This window comes from Apostichopus japonicus, chromosome 4, assembly GCF_037975245.1.
Source record: "Apostichopus japonicus isolate 1M-3 chromosome 4, ASM3797524v1, whole genome shotgun sequence".
In the NCBI taxonomy this organism is placed as follows: Eukaryota; Metazoa; Echinodermata; class Holothuroidea; order Aspidochirotida; family Stichopodidae; genus Apostichopus; species Apostichopus japonicus.
The window spans coordinates 22912894-22933607 of NC_092564.1; the positions used below are offsets into that span (position 1 = coordinate 22912894).

Below are 20714 nucleotides of genomic sequence, written 5' to 3' on the forward strand. Positions count from 1 at the left end.
TGCTTTTCTACTTTATGTAAGATGATTGTCATATTTCTTGTTCTCCAGTGAGAGCTACAGTACGGATTTGCATAGTGAATGTTGTTAATATGGAAACGGACAATTTTGAAATAGCTGATGTCAAAGCAGTTCCTCAGCTTGTTTAAATACCATACATCAAGGACACAAGAGTGGACAATGGAAGAAACAAGTATCCAGAATGTAGATATCACAAGCCTTCAAGACAATTGAACAAACTGTACCATAACGGACAACAAAAAGCATGGTGTCTCAGTAAAATGAAGTTACTAAGCTAGTGCAATGTATCATAAGAAATTTTCTTCATGGTGTCAAACATTGATTGATTGCATTCAGTTCATTATGTATCTTACTCCATTCTGTAGTATTTAGCATTGATTGTACCCAATTCTGTTTCTTTTTTCAACCTGAGGGCTGTTAGATAGGTTTCTTTTGTTTCATAATCTTGTTTATATATGTATATATGTGTATATTTTTCTCACATGTATGGATATTGTTGTTGTTGATATTCTTACCTTTTCATTCAACTTCTCTGTGTTTTGTTTATACTAATATTTTACTGTATTCTGAATGTATCTTTATAACTTTAATTTTTATGTGTTTTGCTGCAGGGCGACAAATTTCCATATCTTATGGACGAAATAAATATCTATCTATCTATCTATCTATCTATTTGCATGTTCATTCATAGTGTAAGTAAACTACATAATTGATGTCATCAAAGTTACAACTGTAATAAACTTAATGATTAAATATTGGTTTCACTACATACTTTTTTGTACACTATTTGCCTTTCCATGATAGCAATATCTGATCTGTTTACTTACTGTAGTTTGTTCAGTCATACCAGTAGTTCTAATGTGACATTAACCTTGGGTTATTTATTGTTGGTACAGAATAACTTGTCTTTATTTTGTATTGTGTGAGATCAGTATAACATACAGTATTGTGATGTCATGAAGTGTTGAAGCGGGAACTTGCAGCTAGTAGTGATAAAACAGTTCATTCAGTGCTCTAATGATACTGTAACCCCAGTGGCAGATGGAGATAGTGGCAGATGGAGATGTTTGAAATGCAGGGGACATTATAGGGTCTTTTGAAGTTTTGGCAAAGTTTCTTTTGGATGTACTGTAAAGCTGCTATACTTAAGTTCCACAATGGAGGCATGGCGTCTCCAAGCCTTATTTGGGTATATGTTCCTGCATTCCATATTTGGAACACTGCCCTACTATTGTTTGTATTGCTTATTCTAAAGTTAGGTAAGTCAGTATTGTAACATGTTTTTATTTTTGACAGTTGACACATTTATTGCATCTGTACAGTTCTGTACATTGAGTTCAACTACAATAACCATGAGCAGGGAAAACTTACCACTATCACTTGCATTCCTTTATGTTAAAGTGACCATATTCATACTCTAACCAAAGCATTCATTCCATATTAGATAGTGTTTATCCAGAGTAGGTTACAGGATATTTTAAAGGTAGGCTATGTAGTATTGGCCACAATTTAGCATGCTATAATTGCTAGAATATTTAAAAAAAGAATGTTCCTAGAGGTCTTTACTTTCCAAATTGTTCTAAGGCATTCAAATTGAAAGCATATACAGTAAGATGCCTGAATGTCCCAGTGAGGTTAATTTGCTCGAAGGTGGTAATAAAACCAGTTTCAAAACTTTGACCAAAGGTAACCATATTTGAATATCTGGTATATTTAGGGCCAATACAGCATACTCTGGTTGAGAGTTGCCGTGTAGGCCACCATATGAGTAATGCAGTAAATTGTAAAGGCAGCTGGAGGAGTCCAGTTTACCCCAGCTCTGCCGAAGGTCATTCATCTTTTTTTTTTTTTTTGGAGAACACTTTAACCTTCACAACCACAGAGCTCCCAACTGACACTCAATTCACGGGTTGGACCCGCATTCAAACACCAAAACCAGCTGACCTGCGCAAGCATCCGAAAAACCCGCATTTTAATTGTCAAGTACAGGTACATAAAAAAAAATTGCATCAAATTTTGACTTAGCTACCATCATTTCTTTAGCATTTAGCATAATAAGAGTATAAAACCTCCTTTACAGCATCATTTGAACCTCAAATTAGCCTATATTTCTTTTCATTGGGGCGAGCGGCAAACATTTTCATGCCACGGGAAAGAATGAATTATCACCTACTATTCAATTTATTGATGTTACACACAAAAAAATGCATATTTCTCAGAAAATTTTGTATACCCCTCCCCCAGGACGGCGATTAGTAGCATGGACCAGCATTTGCCTTCTTAAGAGTTGGGAGCTACAGTATATGCAACCATACCATTAACGACATGTCTCTATAGGGGATTGAATCCTTAGGTAGCCGTCCTGTCCTAGATGCAGAGAGAGGTTGTGGATGCTACGCCTTTGCACCATTCAACCTCATGGACTCAACATTCAGGAAGGACATGACTAACTTTTCTTCTTTCCCCCTCCTTCTCCCCTTGTCCCCCTCCCCCATCACACCTCTTCTCATAGCTTTTCCACTCCTTTTTTTCTCCGCACCTTTCTGTCTTTGTCCTTCTCCAGTTTATTCCCTACCCCCTTCCCTTAATCCTCTCTTTGTCCCTTCACTGTTTATCACCTACCTCTCCCCTTCCCCTGTTGGTTTCTTTCTTTCATTTTCCTCTCCATCCTGTGTCTACTGATCCCCTTACATCTATCTCATTGTGTCATCTATCTCATTGTGTTCACTGTGCTCATTAACCTGTCTGTATCATATCAATTCCTTAGCGCCATTCCTTGTGCGGCACGCGAACTGAGTTTGACCGCCGCAGTTTTAGGCCTATGACTTTACCATATAGACCATTTTCCTACAGCCATAACGTGAAAAGTTAATACCGAAAAAACTTAGTTTAAACGGCACTAAACTGAGAAATGTGTTGTCTCTCAAATTCTGTTATTTTCTTAACAATACAGTTCAAAATTCCACCGGACTTGGGTGATTTACGATGCAAGGTTAACAAATATCGAACTCAAAACCCTCATTGATAACACACAGTAAATACTGAAGAAAATCACCATTTGATAGCCGTACTTTGTTTGCGTAACCATCCTCTTGAATATTCACTGACAAATTTAGTTCAAACGGTTTTGGAAAGGTTTTCTTCTTAACTTTAAATTGATGTTAAATTCATTTTCATTGGTCACTATCTTCAATCGGACCAAGTACAATCCAATCGAATGTCTTCTAAGAAAAATACAAGTTTCGCTTTCTTCGGTGGGCACGCCATTACGTAATATGTGTATCCTGTACTCTGTAATAGGGTACAGCCACGCAATGCACAGTGTTCACCTACAACGCCACAGCCGAGATTCGCTTTCAAAACGTCATATTTTCAAACTTAATATTATTTCAAAGAAAATGACCGTAGAATATGCATCATTAAATGTTGAAGCAAGTAAGTACCAATTAATTTATCAAATGCAATCCTAATTATAGAAACACCGTCTAAGACCCCCCTGATGAATGGAATAGTCCAACCAACTTGCTCGCACAGAGCCACAGGATTTTCGGTCAAGGTGATGAGTCATACGCGTTGGTCAGTATAAGAGGGCTGTTTTGAAGGATGTTTAGTGTGCATTTTAGAAAGAAAGGAATTGATTTGTATGTGCATGTTTTTTGTCCCTTCTGTTACTGTTACTTGTCATTGAGCCTTAGAAGAAGATCCTGCTAGGATCGAAACGTCAGGCCTTCTTACTTTCACACATTTTCCTACACAGGCTCTCTAGTGGATAAGCAGTTTGCTAACAGTTTTATTTTATTTTGAACTCAAGTATTGAAGAACGTTAGGCCAGAAGCAAGTCGTTTCGTCAAATAAAAGTCCATAAGCAGCACATATTCAGTCACATGTTTGTAGAGAATTACACGACGAAACTATTCGCTTTATATTTTTTCAGCAATTTCTCCAACAAAAATCGGCAGCACGAGATCATACGGCCCATATGACTCCTACGAGCTGGTATAGCCTTTTCCCAGTAGAACAATATGGCGCACTGTTCCATATAGCCAATCGAAAAATTGCTTACATAACAAGTGGAAAGTTGCTCGCATAGCACACAGTACAATTAAACAGTATGCCATAGGTTACGCAACACTGTGAGAGGCGGATCAGAATCTCGGAAACCTGATAACTTTGCACTAACAGTACCCAGATCCGTATGCTGCTTATAGCTAAGGATGAGAATGCCACATTAAAGAAATGAATTTGTTGCGCTGTGAGAAGAGGGCAGCATTGTTTTTATTTTAAATCGGGGAATACGTTGAGACAAGATTAGCAATTTCCTAGCTGAGAGAGTGCTTTTAAAGTGCTTGTCCATAGCATTCTTAAACCCATTCATACTACTTGCAAGTACAACTTTCTCAGGCAAACTGTTCTACTCATATACAACCCTTTGGCCACTACAGTATATGCCCATTCCAGTAAGTACCATTTACATAGCCAGTCTATAAATCCAATCATCTTAGCTAAATTATATAGCTGCTCATCAACTCTCACAAGTCTGTCTTTCCTTTCAGATTCTAAACCACTGAATTCTTGTGAAAGAGAACTTTGGTGAACCGGAATGTTGGTTTTAAAGCATGTTCATATTTGTGGTGAACAACTGAAGAATCATGGATAAGATCATTACACTGCACATCTTATCACTACATTGCATTGTAGTTTGCACTAACATTCTGGTAGTCTGTGATGATGTCATTGTGCTGTTATCATGACCTCAGACCAATCTTATGTCCCTATTGCCAAAGTCACAAACAATAATACACAATTACTACACAATTTAGATTAATTAAAAAAATATGTAACCTACTTACTGAAGCTGTTAGGCACCAGACATGAACTAATTACTTGATAATGTAGTGTGTCTGGTAGTTCCTTTATCTTTTGCAAGCAAGATAAAATGTTGCCTGCTTCAAGATGCTTAAAAATTGAGAAGATAGCTGCCCAGGTGAAAATTCCAGTTAATACCTGTTGAACTGGTTTTAACAGGTACCTGTTGCAACTGGTATTTGGTGACAGGTAATAACAGGTATTAAATGGTATTAACGGGTGTTAACTGGTATTGACAGGTATTAACTGGTACTAACAGGTTTCAATTGTTTTCAACAGGCATAACAGTTTTTAACTGGTATTAACAGGTATTAGCTGGTATTAACAGGTTTCAACTGTTTTCAACAGGTTTCAACAGGCACAACAGCTTTAGCTGGTATTAACAGGTATTAACTGGTAATAACAGGTTACAACTGTTTTCAACAGGCATAACAGTTTTTAACTGGTAACAGGTTTCAACTGTTTTCAACAGGCACAACAGCTTTTAACTGGCATAAACAGGTATTAACTGGTAATAACAGGTTTCAACTGTTTTCAACAGGCGCAACAGCTATTAACTGGTAATAACATACTGTATGAACTGGTTTCAACTGTTTTCAACAGGGGTAACAGGTTTTAACTGGTTCTGTTTTCAACATGTTTTTACTGGTATTGAAAACGTTTCAACAGGTAAGAACATGTATGGAAGGTTTTAAGCTGGTTATAGCAGTAGGATTTTCCACAGGTTCAATTGTTTTCAACAAGTTATCTGGTGAAAACAGGTGGCGATGAATTTCAACAGGTTTAAAATTACTCTTTACAGTTGCACATGATGTAGGTCTAACACTTAACAAGCAAGTTAAGGCGAGGGAGAACTTCCAGCAGATGGAGTAAAAATCACTGTTGACAAAAATCTGAAAATATCATTTTATTCCAAAAAAGTTAAGACAAGTTAATGGATCAAACATGAATGGCAAAAGTATAGTACTGCACAATAATGCAAAGTTGAGGGCAATGAAAAGGAAAACATAAATTTGGAGTCTAACAAGAAAGCAAACTTCTGAAGTAAACGCTTTCATATTACACATTAAAAACATATATTATGAAATACCAACTAAATATGTTCATTAAAACAATGATTTCATGTATTGCTGTGGCAATTAAGAAAGGAAACTCTATCTGTTAAAACAATATAAAGGTTAATTTTTTATCAATCATTATATCAAAATAAAAGCTACAGCTGAATAGATAAAAGTTATTCAAGAGTTAGCATTACCAAACTATGTAGTCTGCAATTCTGCATGCTAGGCAGACAATAATAATAGCTAGTCAGACAGTAACCTTTTGAAAGGAATTCATTCTTAAATTGGCTACAAATCAGATCTTAAAAAACAATATTTACCTACAAAGCATGTATTTGTAATGCATATTTATATTGAACACATACTGTATGTGACGACAATATACTGTCTATTCTGGAGTTTGAATAAAAATCTGAATACTGTTTAATGGCATTTGTACATACTGATTACTATAAATGTTAGTTCTTTAAAAAAAATAGGCAAAAGTGGAAAGATGACTTTGCCAAGTAAAAGTCAACATCAGTCTATAATAGTCATGGTTAAACCACTTTCAAGAAAAAACTGTCCAGAAGATCTCCATTGAAAACTTAAGTTGTAATTAACAGCAACATACTTTCCATTTCCTGAATTTAATTAAAAAACTAAATACCATATAATGGCAAACAATAACTGTTAAAAACATAATAATAAATATGGGTTTAATCCTACTTTGAAAAAAGAACTGTCTGGAAAAATCCCTCTGAAAAGTTAACTTGTCAGTGACAGCAATATGCTGTCAGTTTGAATAACACTAAAGACTGTTTAATGGTAAGCAATAACCATTGAAAAAAAATAATATGATACTAATGTTTTAAGGCCTTCTTTGTTTTACGATTGATGTCAGCTTCTCGGATATGTATTTGCTGAACCTTGTAGCTTCCTCAGTAAACTGAAGCTTTCTTTCAAACGTTCCACGAATTGTGCTGCAAGAAAGAAAGCGTATGAACACTTAAGAATTGACTTATCATGATTAGCAGTAACAGTGTGGTCCTAAAACTTAACAAACTCTCTTGCATTGCTAGATGAGTGCTTTCATGGAAAGTTAAGGTCAAACTTTCCTATGGTTTAGAATGTCTCACGATATTTATCTCTGTTGGTATCCAACCTGAATGGACTAGCAATCACAGTCTAACCAAGAACATTCTTTTGGTTTAGAATTTGGGTTTGCTCAATCTTTTGGTTGGAAAAACTACACCACTATGGTAGTTTGATTGTAAGCTTCCTGTCAGAACTCAAAGGCAATTAAGAACCAACCAAAATGATACCAATTGTTAACTCATGATACTGGAATGCATAATCCTACTGATAAATAGTTCTGTCAGTGTTAAAAAATTACTTACTCCTGAAAAACAGCTTATTCAGTAAATTATATTGTACATTTGTGTACAAGTCATGAGCTTGTAATATAAATGGTTACTTGTTTGAAAGCTTTTCATAATGACTAACCTTCCATAGCATTAACCTTCACGGGAGACAACAGCGGTTTTGCATCTCTGTCACTGTTGAATCTTGTGCAAGCATTCCCAACGACTTTTGTTTTCAAAGTGTTGGTACCCCAAATCAACACCAGTAAGTCTTCACTATAGAGTGTTTCTCTTAACTACAAATGGCCTCCCACTTGTCTTCAGGAAGCCCAAAATCTGCACCAATATTGCCCTGTGAACAGAAAATATGATATACCTGTAAGCATATATACAGATATAGCACATGATAACTCACATTATCATAACTATACATTTACATTAAAATTTTATATCAACATATTGGGAGGTAAACATTTAAATCAAGGTCCCTCAAATTATAAGCCAGGAATAGCAGCTTTACCAAATAATTACTAGCTTTGCACTATAACACCAAGTTATTTTTCAAAGCTTAATAACCATGTTCATAATTATCCCAAATCAGTAAAAAATTGGCCAAACTTATGACGCTTGTACGTAAATGATATACCAGACTGTTTTTTTTATATTATATATAAACAGGTTATGAAAAGTATTTAAATAATATCATTACACATTTGGGTAGAATAGTTAAACTCACCTTTCCATCTTTTTTCTCTATGGCACTTGTTCCTTTGCTTTTTGGACTCTCGGATAAACTCTTAATATCATCTTACACCATTATGTCTTTAAGCCATATACGTTCTCCTCTTCTGTTGTTGCCTCCACACTGGTGTCGTACATCACAGGAAACCTCACCTGGATATTTGGTTTTTCAATTCTTCCTGGAAAAAGGAAATAGCAAAGCAGCAGTAGTCATCATTTGAAAAAAATGAAATAAAGTTGTCACCACAAAGTAATGTGACATTTGCTTCCACAATAGTCTAAAAAAAAGAATCCCAAAGTTTGAAGCAGACTGTATAAAGCTGAACATTTGAACCAGAGTGTCATCATCATTGCAACCAGAATCAAATGCCCAGACTACAGAGATAATAAAACATGGGCTTAATCTTTGTTTGTTTTTAAGATCTAAAAAAACAAGATTTTAGAAACACAAATGCACTGAGCCAACTTATTTATAGGCCTAATTGTTTTAAGTTGTTATTTTGCTTGCTCACTTAACAAGTCTATTTAGACCTAGGCTAGAGAAGAAACAGTTCTTTGTCACACTAAGTTAGTTTGTCTTTCAGTCGTTTTTTAGTCTTACTAGTAGTAGTACCATGTTTATAGCTCCATGGTAGTACTAAAGTATATAATACCGGTGACTAGCCAACATAATTTGTTCAGCCTACTGTAACAGTAAGTTTGAAGGTCTAGCCTTGTTTTATTCTATATCACATAGCCTACCCATTTAGATTCACATGGGAAATTTAAGAAATCTTTACCAAATGGGTGTAGACCTAAGCTTCAACTATTGAAACTCAGTCCCAGCATTTGTTTGGAAATGAATTAGAAGATTATGTGCGACTGTTCAATCTAGCCCAATACACACATAACACATTGTTAATTGATGTTTAGAATGCACAGTTTAGTGTTGAGAATGCACTGCAGTACTCAATAGAAAACCTAGGCTACTCACTGTCATTGCACTTGTGTATTGCGAAACACTAGCCTAACAACGGTCACAAAAACTGCGTAGCGTAACGCTAATCATAATACTTCTTTGTGCCAGTGCCTAACAATTAAGGTTAGTTTTACCTCCAAGTTTAAGGAACAACAGGTAGGCTGATGGTGGCGGTTAATACTTCCATTCTTCTATAGATCTTCTTGGGTGAATAACAGTTGAAAGTTGCTTAGAGTGATCGTATTAAACCATGCCAAGCAATGCTTACGCTGTGCAATGCAAGTTGCCGTTGCTCCTCGGTTTCGAAATTGAATATGGTGTTGAAGTCAAAGTTCAACTTAAACCTGGTACAAAATGTGATTATCAAAAAAATTGAAAAAAATTGTCTTTGGCCTCCCAATTTGAGAGTTTTAGGTCACTGAAAATTACAAATATCATTAATTGATATCAAAAATTTAAAACTACAGTAAATAAGAAAGGATTAAATCATAATACAATTTAAACATTAATTATTTTTATCTTGATCTTGACTTGGCAATATGCGTCTTACGTTCTTAGACTATGAATCACTGATCTAAATATAGATGCGAGCTCGTCTCAATCTTTTGATGTATGTGTATGCTACGTATTCATATACTATCTGGAAGAATTCTCTCATAAATTTAATATGTGAATTTTTCATTTTACCTTAATGTACCAAATAGAATAAACAATTCAGTGATCAGACATATGTTATACCACATCTTTGCAGTGGCAAAGCCAGCGAGGGTGGGGAAGGGGGGGCATGGGAAAGAGTACCTCCACAAAAATATTTGGGGACGTGATGTCCGACGGTGAAAAAAACAGAGGGAGCAAAAAAAAGGAAATAATTGCATCATTTTGCATACAGTATAAGCCCTTTTTGCGAAACAAAAATTTTCAAGCCCCCCCCCCCCTCATAAACCTTCCCTGACAACGGTGATCCACCATTATGTGCCTTAAAGTAGAGACAGAAATTTGAACCAACAGGTACCTGTTGAATGCAACTGGTGTAACAGGTACCTGTTAAACCAGTTGTTTTCAACAGGTACCTGTTAAACCAGTTGTTTTCAACAGGTACCTGTTAAACCAGTTGTTTTCAACAGGTACCTGTTTAACTAGTTGTTTTCAACAGGTAGCTGTTAAACCAGTTGTTTTCAACAGGTACCTGTTAAAACAGTTGTTTTCAACAGGTACCTGTTTAACTAGTTGTTTTCAACAGGTAGCTGTTAAACCAGTTGTTTTCAACAGGTATTTTACCTGTTGAAAGCAATTGGTTTAACAGGTACCTGTTAAAACCAATTGATACCTGTTACAGCTAACAGGTAATTTACCTGTTGCAACAGGTAATTAACTGGTATAAACTGGTTTTGGTCACAATACCTGATAAAACCAGTTGTCGTTAACAGGTACCTGTTAGTCCCTGTTGGTTCCGGTTAAAACCAGTTGAAATTGTAACAGGTATTAACAGAAATTTTCTCCTGGACATGTACACCGGTGAAATGCTAGTTTGTGGCATATATCCATCTTTTGCGTTGACAGTTTCTCAAAGCAGACCCCAATTAAGCTGCATCTTCTGTCATGCTAATTTCTACCAAAGCATACCAAGTAATTGCATGGGCAAATTGTCAATGTGAGCCCCACTTGTACTGATTGCAGTAGATGAAGGAGGCTTTACTAAAACTCTAGTGTTTGAGTTACCATGAATCTTTCAGCAGTTCTATTGACCTAAAATGAACAGAGTGCTGAACTTACCAGAAACAGCAATGACAAACATAGAGCACAGAAATCCAAATTCCTTCCAAAAAGTTGGAAAAGCCATATGACCTGAAAAATGAATGTGATATGGTCAATTATATGCAATTAATTTAAAACATATAAGGACCCACTCAGCCGACCAAACTAAGCATATTGATGCACAGTTACAAAATCGATATTTTATTTTAGGTACTGAAAGTTCCTGTTTTGATGGCCGTACCATCAATACAAAGATTACCCAAGTAAAGCAAATTGATAGCTTTTGTTTTGGTCCAAATTCACTTAAAGAGTCAGCTTAAAGAGTTAGTTTCTCATGCGTATCTTAATACTTATAATGACGTTCAGTTCAGCTGACAAATGCATTGAGATAGACTAGCCTAACAGTAACACTAAGTTTTAGCATTTATTTGTAACATATGGCACTGAATGTCTTGATTGCATCAAGAACACGGGAACATAAAGATCATAACAAATGTTTGCACTACCATATGACTGATCTCGTCTTGGAGATACAAGAAAGTCCAGTTCCTGGTGATATGTTCTCCGTTGGAAAACTATAGTGAACAGAGAGAGCACGCCTTGTTTACCTTTTTGCGTGTATGGTAGGTATATATCGAAACTATATGACATGAACATAATGTATCAGACGAAAAAAATACTGGTCACATTTTACACAGCTCAATGGCAGAACGATGCGTCACAGAAATGTTAGCACCAATCAAAATAGATCTCAGAAAAGCTTTAGGGTTTCAACCAATCACAAGGCATTTCCTGGACAATCAATACGTCTACTCAGTGTGTCAACTTATCTCGACCCCGGTATGGTTTCAGTAGTATAAAAGTAATAACATTGGCATGCATGTGTGCCCAGTGACTGTGCATGCTAAGCAATACTAAGTAGAGGTATAATGTCGGCCTTAGTTAGTGCGTGACTTCATAATTACTGTTTATGAGTTATAACTCAGTATTACTATTTTTCAGTTATAACCCATAAACAGTATATTGGTTACTTCAGTAAGTTCAGTCATGTGACCAGTGTCTTTCGTTACAGAGCTCCCATAAACCTGGTATCCAAGCAAATAATAGTTATATACATCGACACCATTATCGGATATATTTGTGGTAAGTATAACGCTTTTCGCGTAGTATAAATTTTTGCAATTTGTGCATAGGTTTCCATGCACGAAACTGTTCCTTCGGTAGTCTATACACATATATATACACTGCTACCGAGAATTCCCCTAACCGGCACCGCACTAATAGTAATACTATATCATATCATGGAGCTATAAACTGGGTTTGTAGCTCCATGATCATCGCACTGTACTATCGTTGCAGTTACCCTGTACACTGCTCAGTGCATGATTTCTGGTTGCTCTACCTTTTGCTCCGAGCAAGAATCGAGACTAAAATAACGTAAATTTCAATATATTTCCGATGTAGTCCCATAATATGTTGTCAGTAAATGTTGTAGGGTCTAGGCAGTAGGTCATATTCAGTCAGTTACACTTTAGTAAACGTAGGCTAACAATGATCCCTTTAGCTTAAGTATAGGCTTGGCTAGTCCATAAACTGGGTTGTGTGTGCTGCACAAACCATCGTAAGTTTTTACCATCACATGCAATTCTTTTGGTGAGTTTTGGAAATTCAATTTGGGGCTTCATTATTAATTACAGTCGGGAAGGCTGGATCCTTTAGTAATAAAAGTGCTTGGAAATGTGTTTTGGGTGGTTTCATTAATAAAATAATAATTAAAGGTTGGCCGTGTAACACAAATACTAGCTAATAATTATTCTGGGGTTGAAAATTTAATCTGTAACGTATATTGTTAATTATGATATTGCCATTGAACTATCCCATTCCTAAGAGTTGGGCGTGTTGGGTGAAACGTCCAAACGGTTGAGAAAATTGACCAACTAACTGGGCGGAACTGTCACATTGGGCGAAATGGCCAGTTATCCTCCACAACACAGTCTGTGTACACAAACTGAAATCAGTTAAACACACCACATAGTGGCCTGTGATTGAACAATTCTTGCCCACCTTGATCAATAAGTTGTTCTTACAATACTGTGTGTAGCACATCTTCATCATGGACAATATCTTGTGATCATATATAAAAAATAAATTCTGTGATGGAAAACAACAAATTTTTCTAAAACTTGACACACAACAAGGCAATGGAGCAGTTAACTCAAATTAGGCCGGCCGCCAGTGTGAAGTAATAAGCGAGCTCACCTGATTAGAGACTTATGATGCACTGTGGGAAAATGTTAAAGGTCAGCTGTAACATACAGTGAGCGCCCATATTAACATATTGTTACAATACACAACTTCACAATCGATCTCTAAAACTATGTCACATATATCATATTTGTAACGGAGCAATCAAAATGAACACAGAGCATTGTTGGGTACAGCTGACCCTTTGACCTTTGCCACAATGCACTGTATATGGCTCTAAATGGTGAGCTTGCTTATTCACAGATACTGTAGCTTAGGCGTATCCTTATTCTGCATGATTTTATTGTACAATCACCATGGACTCTAGCTACTAGTGTGGAGGGGTTTGTCAAACCTACCGTATACACAGAGTACAGTTCATGGGCTAACCCGCACTTACGACACTGTGTTAGTGTGTCACCATTTTAAATTAAATCATTCCATATCACCATAGCAACACACTGGCTTGACCAATTTTGTACTGATATATACTTGTGTGGCGGCTCCAACTTCTTTGCCATCATCATTATGAATCCATTTAACTTTCAAGGCTAGTGTTTGCAGTTTTCAGATATATAGGACTTGAGCCATTCAATTTCAACTATTCAAGGTTAAAATTGGCAGTTATGAATCCTATCTTTCAAGGTGGTAATATTAATGCCTATTGTAGTTTTTTTTTTATATTGACGAGCCTCTAGGCTAGGCCTGAATCAATTCAACTTTGGCCTAGCAATTTTGTTATTGGCTACCTGGGTGAAAGCTCTGACTTGTTTCCCATTATGAATCCATTAAACTTTCAAGGCTACTGTATAGAATTTGCAGTTTTTCGATACAGGCCTAGTCTAGAGTAGGGGCAACTTGGCCAACTTTCTTTCAAAATGGGAGAAATGCATTGGTATAGAACATTAAGTGTGGAAATGATGATACCACCATGCAAAGTTAGGATAATTAAAATCCTAAACTTTTAAATTACCGTACTGTGTCAGTGTGTGCAATAGCCTAGCTCTGCAGCAGTCATCATCGACAGGCTTAATTTGCATAGAGGTAGTCAATAGTCATGAACAGTAGTGCCAAACATGTTCATTCACAATTAGCCTTCAGAAACTAAAGTTTAGCTTCTAGCCTATGTTGTATTGTGTCAACCCTAATAGTAATAAAAATATTTGTTAAAATATGAACATCAACATTTATTTATATATTTTTGGTTCATATTTAGCAAAAGGAACCTATGTACAGTAGTCAGGTTGGCGTGTGCGTCTGTGTGTGTGCGTCTGTGGCACTTGCTTGGGTACACTGTAACTCAACAAGGGAAAATTGGACTTAACTCAAACTTGGTATAGATCCGCCATAGTGAGAAGGTGTGCCCTATTGTTTTTGTTGCCTGTGAAGGTCACCAAAGGTCAGTTAGAGGCCAAAAACCAAATACTGAGAACAGCAATTACTCCTATTGACAGGTCTCACATGGTTGATATTTTGGGAGTAGTTGTGAATGGGGTAAGGGATTTTTTCCAAACATTGTGTGTGTATATTGGAGCACATAACAAATTTAGGACAGATTTCACATTATCGAGGGGAACATTTTTTATGAAAACCATCAGGTCATCAAAGGTCATTCAAGGTTGCTTATTGTATGTGCATAAAACTGCTAACTTATGCTAATTTTTGCAACAACTTCTAGTCACAAAGTCTGACATTAGCCCGGCAGCCTAGTGCACTTTGATCAAACGAACGAGGTACCAATATCTGAGTATTGGAACATTTAGGGAAAAACCCAGTATATCCGAAAGTGGATGTCTGCTGCATGTGGCCCCTGGAGCCAGTTAAAGGGGGCCCAAAAATTCATTTGATCAAACGAACGAGGTACCACTTGAAACCAATGTCAAATTAATGCAGGAATGCCACTTAGTACTGAATGGCCCATGCCAGACCAAATTTCTGCTGCAAAGGGCCCGCCAGACGCCCCAAAAGGGACCCTTAAAATGCATTTGATCAAATGAATGAGGTACCACTTGAAACCAATGTCAACATAATGTATGGATGCAACAAAGTACTGAATGGCCCATGCCAGACAATTTTTCTGCTGCCAAGGGCCCGCTAGACGCCCCAAATATGGCCCAAAATGCCCATTATCGTAGCATTGACCCAGATTAAATGCAAGGCACCACTCAAAACCGGTTTGGAACGCTCGGGTTAATCTTACAGACTATGGAAATCATCATGCCAGACAATTTTCTGCTGCAAAGGGCCCGCCAGACGCCCCAAAAGGGCCCTTAAAAATGCATTTGATCAACCAACGAGGTACCACTTGAAACCAGTGTCAACTTAATGCAAGAATGCCACCAATTTACTAAATGTCCCATGCCAGACAAATTTTCTGCTGCCAAGGGCCCGCCAGACGCCCCCAAATATGGCTCAAATGCCAATTATCGTAGCATTGACCCAGATTAAATATGCAAGGTACCACTAAAAACGGGTTTGAAATGTTGGGGTTGATCTTACAGACTATGGAAATCATCATTCCAGACAAATTTTCTGCTACAAAGGGGCCAATAGACACCAGTGGCGTTGTGCTCATCCTGTCAATCCTGTCAATCAGTTTTTATTTTTGAACTTTGAATTTGAATGGAAGAAAGTACAGTATCATCAGTCATTTATTTTTGTCAATGCATCCTTTTATTATTAGCAAGAGCATTTCTTCTCTGTGGATGATGCCCTTAGACTCTTGTAGGTGCTAAACAATGTAACATCTTTAATAGGTGAAATTATATAGTAACGAAAACATAATTAAACTAATGACGCTTGTTATACTTTATCATTTATGAGTCTTTTCTTGATTAGACCTACAGTATTGGTACATAGCCAAATTGCAAGAATGATTTGTTAACTTTGATTGTTGAATAGGAAAGTGAGTAAATTCCTAAGTTAGTAAAACATTGCAAAGTGATAAATGTATGCCTACAGTACCTTGTGAGATTATCCCGCATGGTGAATCTCCGGAATTTCATCCACCTCCATATCGGAAATCAATTACTTTGCCCAATCTTTCATCCAGTAGATGTACAAGTCATGTACATTACAGATACCAGGCAAGAGTTAATCAACTCTTTCTCAGAGTGTTAGAATTATAATGTGGGGAACTGTAATTCTTGCCCAGACCAGCAAATTCCAAAATATTTAGAGGCGTAGGTGAAAGGGTTATCTTTATTTTGCTTAGAGCAGGGAATAGCTAAATAAGATAAAACACTGGTCTTAAAACACTGGTCTTGTGTACATTAACTCCATTGTGGTTTGAGTATGGATAAGCGGAACATAAGGAGAGGGATTGACATACAGATAGTGAGATTTATCTTGTGAAAGGAGGGAGTAGCCTACAGCAGATACTCTGTAACTTGTGTTTTGGTCCATTTAAAACTTCTGTGATGACGTCATCCCACTTATCATTTGGCAATAGAGACCCCTTCATCTAAGCAATATTCCCTAAATATAGACTTGCATATGATTTTTCGTACACTACCCGCATCCTCTTCAGTCTTTAACCTTGAAAACTGAATCATATAAACAGAATAGTCGCGATTTTCGCAACCGCATTTTCTAATTGGTCCATGTGACTTCAAGGTGTACACAATGAGAGTGAGACTGGAGTAGGCCCTAAGTACTAAATTAGGCCTAGGCCTAACAGAAACACAAAATGTTAATGTATACAGGGAGAAACCATTATGTAGGCTAGACCAGTCCCTAAATATCTGAAGAAGAATCTCATGATGCGCAATCTATTGCAGATTCGAGGCAGGTAGCCCTAGGTTATGTAATGTTCGTCCAAACAAGAGGAAATTAATTATTCCTACAGATAGTATTTTTCCCAGGATACTTTGAAGACTAATGTAGGGTCTGTTTGATATACTGAAATGTAGTGGTCTCCAGCCGTGTAAACACATTGAACATGCTTAGCCTTTAGCCTTCATCATGTTAATGTTATATATTCGTTGCAAATTAGTGGTGGACAACGAATAACATTGACTGCAAAACGCATTTTAACAGGTTGGGATAGTCTTTTCAAAATCTGTGGTCTTGTATGGGATGCAAATATTTCAAAAGGTGGAGATTTACTCCACAAACATGACTGAATCATCATATATATTCTTTCCCACGCTGAAGTGATACAGTACAGTAGTCCTCTTAAGTTCTTTTGTATATTGTGGCAATTGTATCGACGGACAATTTGGTTTTTATGACATTTGACTTGAACTTGGACTTCAGTTTTAAAATAACAAGTATTAGTAATATAGACTAAATTGATTTCTTTCTTTTTGGAAATTGTTAGGCAATCATATAATCTGTTCTGGTGATGCAGAATTCATTCAGCAGGTGGTTCAATTCCATCAACAGATGTCATACAGCCAAACTGTTTCCAAAAAAGATCAAGTATTCAACACCACAATTAGAATTGTAACAAGAGCCTGGCATTACAGGAGTTTTAAGTGGCAAAGCTCTTGTCGAGTTTTCTTACATTGTCTTCAGGTGATAATCTCGCTTTTAGGTGTCCATCACTCTACACAGCAAATGTGAATGGTAGGGGTAATCCTAAAGCAATCATAATTCATTATAGACCATTCACTTGTGTTCCAATGAAAGACTCCATCTCGACAAATAACTTCAGATTACAGAACAACCAAAAAAGAGAAAAGGACACATTTTTTGGATGGTGCCATCTCATACTTTGGAACTACTGGAACAGATTTAACTAAACTATAAGAAAAAATATAATGTGCTTTTAGCAAACTGATTATCCACTTTAAGCCATGTGTTTGGAAATGTCCGTATTAAGTAGACCTGAAGTTGGATCCCACTGGAATCCTTTGTAGGCCCACAAGTTTAAACAGGAGAGACATTTCTATTACACACACAGGCATGTACGTTTATTATTACAAACTACAATTTTGTGCATAATGGTGAACTCATAAGTGCCATGTGATTATTTGAAATTCCTTGTAGTCCCTTGTGCTCAAATTTTGCAAACTCACCATGTCAGATACAGTTATCATGAACAAAGTGCATCTTGTATAATTTTCTCCACAATTTCTCCCATTTATAACTTGCTATTCTTTGTTAGCCATTTTTTCAATTTTCAATAATGGACATGTTTTATCACTGAATCACATATATCAACTTTCTAATTTGTGTCCATTTTAAGGCATACTGTAGTACCACTCAAGAAGATTTTAATGATGAAGCTGGAAAATGGAACAATGGTGGACACAGCATACAGCCTTGTGGAAGAACATGACCGCAAAGAGTGCCTGTACTTTAGGAATTGTTGGATTCATTTCCACATACAGTACTGTATAGTTTACGTCACTACGTATTTGTATGTAGTGAGTTTGTCTGTAATACTGCAATAGCAATTATCACTTGGTAATTTATTAGAAAAGGATAATATGTGATAAGGGGGGAGTGGGATGGGAATGAGGGTCAGCATAGTAAAGACATAGAAAGGAATCCCTTTTTCTACATGGCTATGTAAAACTATACTTTATATTGAGCATATTCTGGATTTCACATTTCAATTTTGTACTATAAACATTAGAGAACCATTGTTACTAGTTAAATTGGCTGCAGGTATGAAAGTGAAATATATAATAGCAGAAAATATTGATACTCAAGTGATTACAAAAATATGGTATTCAATGCATCTAAGATCGAGCTAGGATAAGTAGTGTTAAAGAGGAATGAGTGGAGGGGAGGGAGGTGGGAGAGAGTCGAGACTTATAGCAGGAGAAAATAGGTGGGACTTATACCACCTCCCCTTAGCTGCAGAGTAGAAGCCAAGGGATACATATTTACAGCCCCTCTGCCATCACCATTCCCTCTTACCCCCTACCCTTTTAATGGGGTGTATATTAAACCTACACTGGTTATAGCACATCAGTTTCAAGGTATCCATTTTGTGTGAAAGTAACAAAACTACAAAATCAATAAGGGAGTTATCACTCAATGTGACTCAACATTGGTTCAATACATACCAGGGATAGATGATGTTAAATGTAGGAATTGAACAGAAAGTGGGAGGGTTCTTCAATGTGGGTTAAAATAGTACATAAATGAAATATCTAGCACTGCTATCTTTATCCTCAAAGTACAGGATAGCTGGAGCAATGGAGGTCAAGGCGACCGCACCAACCCCCCCCCCCCCCCATACCCTCCTTAGGTTAAAGACAGAGGACAACAGATATGTTTCCAGCCCTCTACCAATGATTCTCCCCATTGCAAACAGGGTAAAAAGGGTCTATGTTAAAGGTATGCTGTATTGACCCCAAATATGCAGGATTTTCAAATATGGTCCACTGCACATGTACAAAACTCTTATACTCTTCATATTACCACCCTGAATGTAATTTACCTCACTGGGACATTCAGCCATCTTGTTTGCTTATTTAGAATTATTGGGTAAATTTAGAGGGTAAATGCCTCCAGGAAAAGTGCAGTTTGAAAACTTATAGAAATTATAGTGCTAGTTAGGGGCCTATGCACCTTTAACCTCTATTTGTTGAGTGTTGTAGTACTAAAATTAGACAATCAATAAAAGAGGCAGCCCTCAATATGAATTTGCTTTGGTTATGAATGTCAGGGGTGGAGGAAATAAAGGTAGAGATTGCAGAGAGAAGGTGATTGAAATATTTGGGGTTGGGGTAATCTATCGTCAGGCAGAAAAAAAAAGTAGGGCAGAGATCTACCCAGTAGCTTATCAAAAGTAAGGGGAGGGAGGGGGCAGAGGCAGAACATTCCCAGGTGAAAAAGTTGGAAGCAACATCAGAAAGCCAGCAGGTTTGTTTAACAGTCCGGCCCCTTCCCCCAAAGATTCCCAAGGGACCATTGCAAATAGGGTAAAAAGGGGTCTATGCAACATCTACACATTGAATTTTATCTGATCTAACAAAATGAGGCACTCAATGAGGCAGATATCAATGAAAGCCTGCATTGATTCTATGTCAGGGTGGAGGTGAAGTCAGGGTAGAGATGTTCTGAACAGAAAGGTGAAGTTTGGAATGGGCCTATATACAACATGAAATACATACCCAGGACTACTACCTAATTTAAAAGTCATTTGATTGTACAAGTCAGGCAGAGGAAATGGTAGAGTGTGGCAAACCCATTAGCTTAGCCAGAGGGGTAGGTAAAGGGAGAATTTCCCTCGCTAACCCCCCCCCCCACCACCTCCACCCACCCACCCCACCCACTCACCCAAAAAAAAAGAAGAAAAAAGTGGAAATCAAATCAGGACCACCAAGAAGTCATCCCTTAGCTAATTCCAGATGGAAGCCCCAATGATTACCCAAATTGCACATATGGATAAATGGCATCAATGTGAACCTTTACACATTGAGTATTGCTGTATCAAGATTAGAAAATCAATACGGGATGCACCTCTCAATTTGTTTTTGCATTGTTTCACAGTTAACCAGGGGTGGAGGAGTGGTAAGGGTATAGATAGAAGAAAAAAGATGACAAAGATATGTAGTGGGGTAACCTTATTAGATATAGGCAAAGGTATTAGAGAAGCATCTAGAATACTACCATGAAATTCATCAGGTAAAAAAAAAGAAGGGCGGGTATATACCTAGTAGCTAAGCCAAACAAGGGGCTGGGGAAGGCAGAGTACTCACAGGGACAAATTTAAAAATAAAATCAGGCACAAAGAAGTCCACCCTTAGGTTCCAGGCGGAAGCCAGC

At 37.1% G+C, this 20714-nt stretch overlaps 1 protein-coding gene and 1 long non-coding RNA gene across 5 annotated transcripts in view; both read right to left on the minus strand.

Moving 5' to 3' along the window:
* LOC139966828 (uncharacterized) overlaps positions 1 to 19177 on the minus strand; it is a 75121-nt gene extending 55944 nt beyond the window's left edge. For 2 of the 3 annotated variants that reach the window (XM_071970218.1, XM_071970216.1), the window contains exons 1-2: positions 11249 to 19176; positions 10761 to 10832 (exon numbers count right to left, since the gene is read on the minus strand). In XM_071970218.1, coding sequence (XP_071826319.1) covers positions 10761 to 10832; positions 11249 to 11399 — 223 coding nt within the window. In that variant the 5' untranslated portion in view covers positions 11400 to 19176. Of the gene's footprint in view, positions 1 to 10760; positions 10833 to 11248 lie in introns of all 3 variants that reach the window. The other variant, XM_071970215.1, reaches the window with a different exon arrangement.
* LOC139966836 (uncharacterized) lies at positions 5825 to 9017 on the minus strand. Of its 2 annotated transcripts, XR_011792774.1 has the most exons (4): positions 9003 to 9017; positions 8025 to 8208; positions 7431 to 7640; positions 5826 to 6907 (listed from the first exon to the last, which is right to left on the minus strand). It is a non-coding gene; the product is annotated as an uncharacterized lncRNA (long non-coding RNA). The 2 variants fall into 2 exon arrangements; XR_011792773.1 differs by lacking the exon at positions 9003 to 9017 and having other exon boundaries at positions 5825 to 6907; positions 8025 to 8903.
* Positions 19178 to 20714: the final 1537 nt, after the last annotated feature.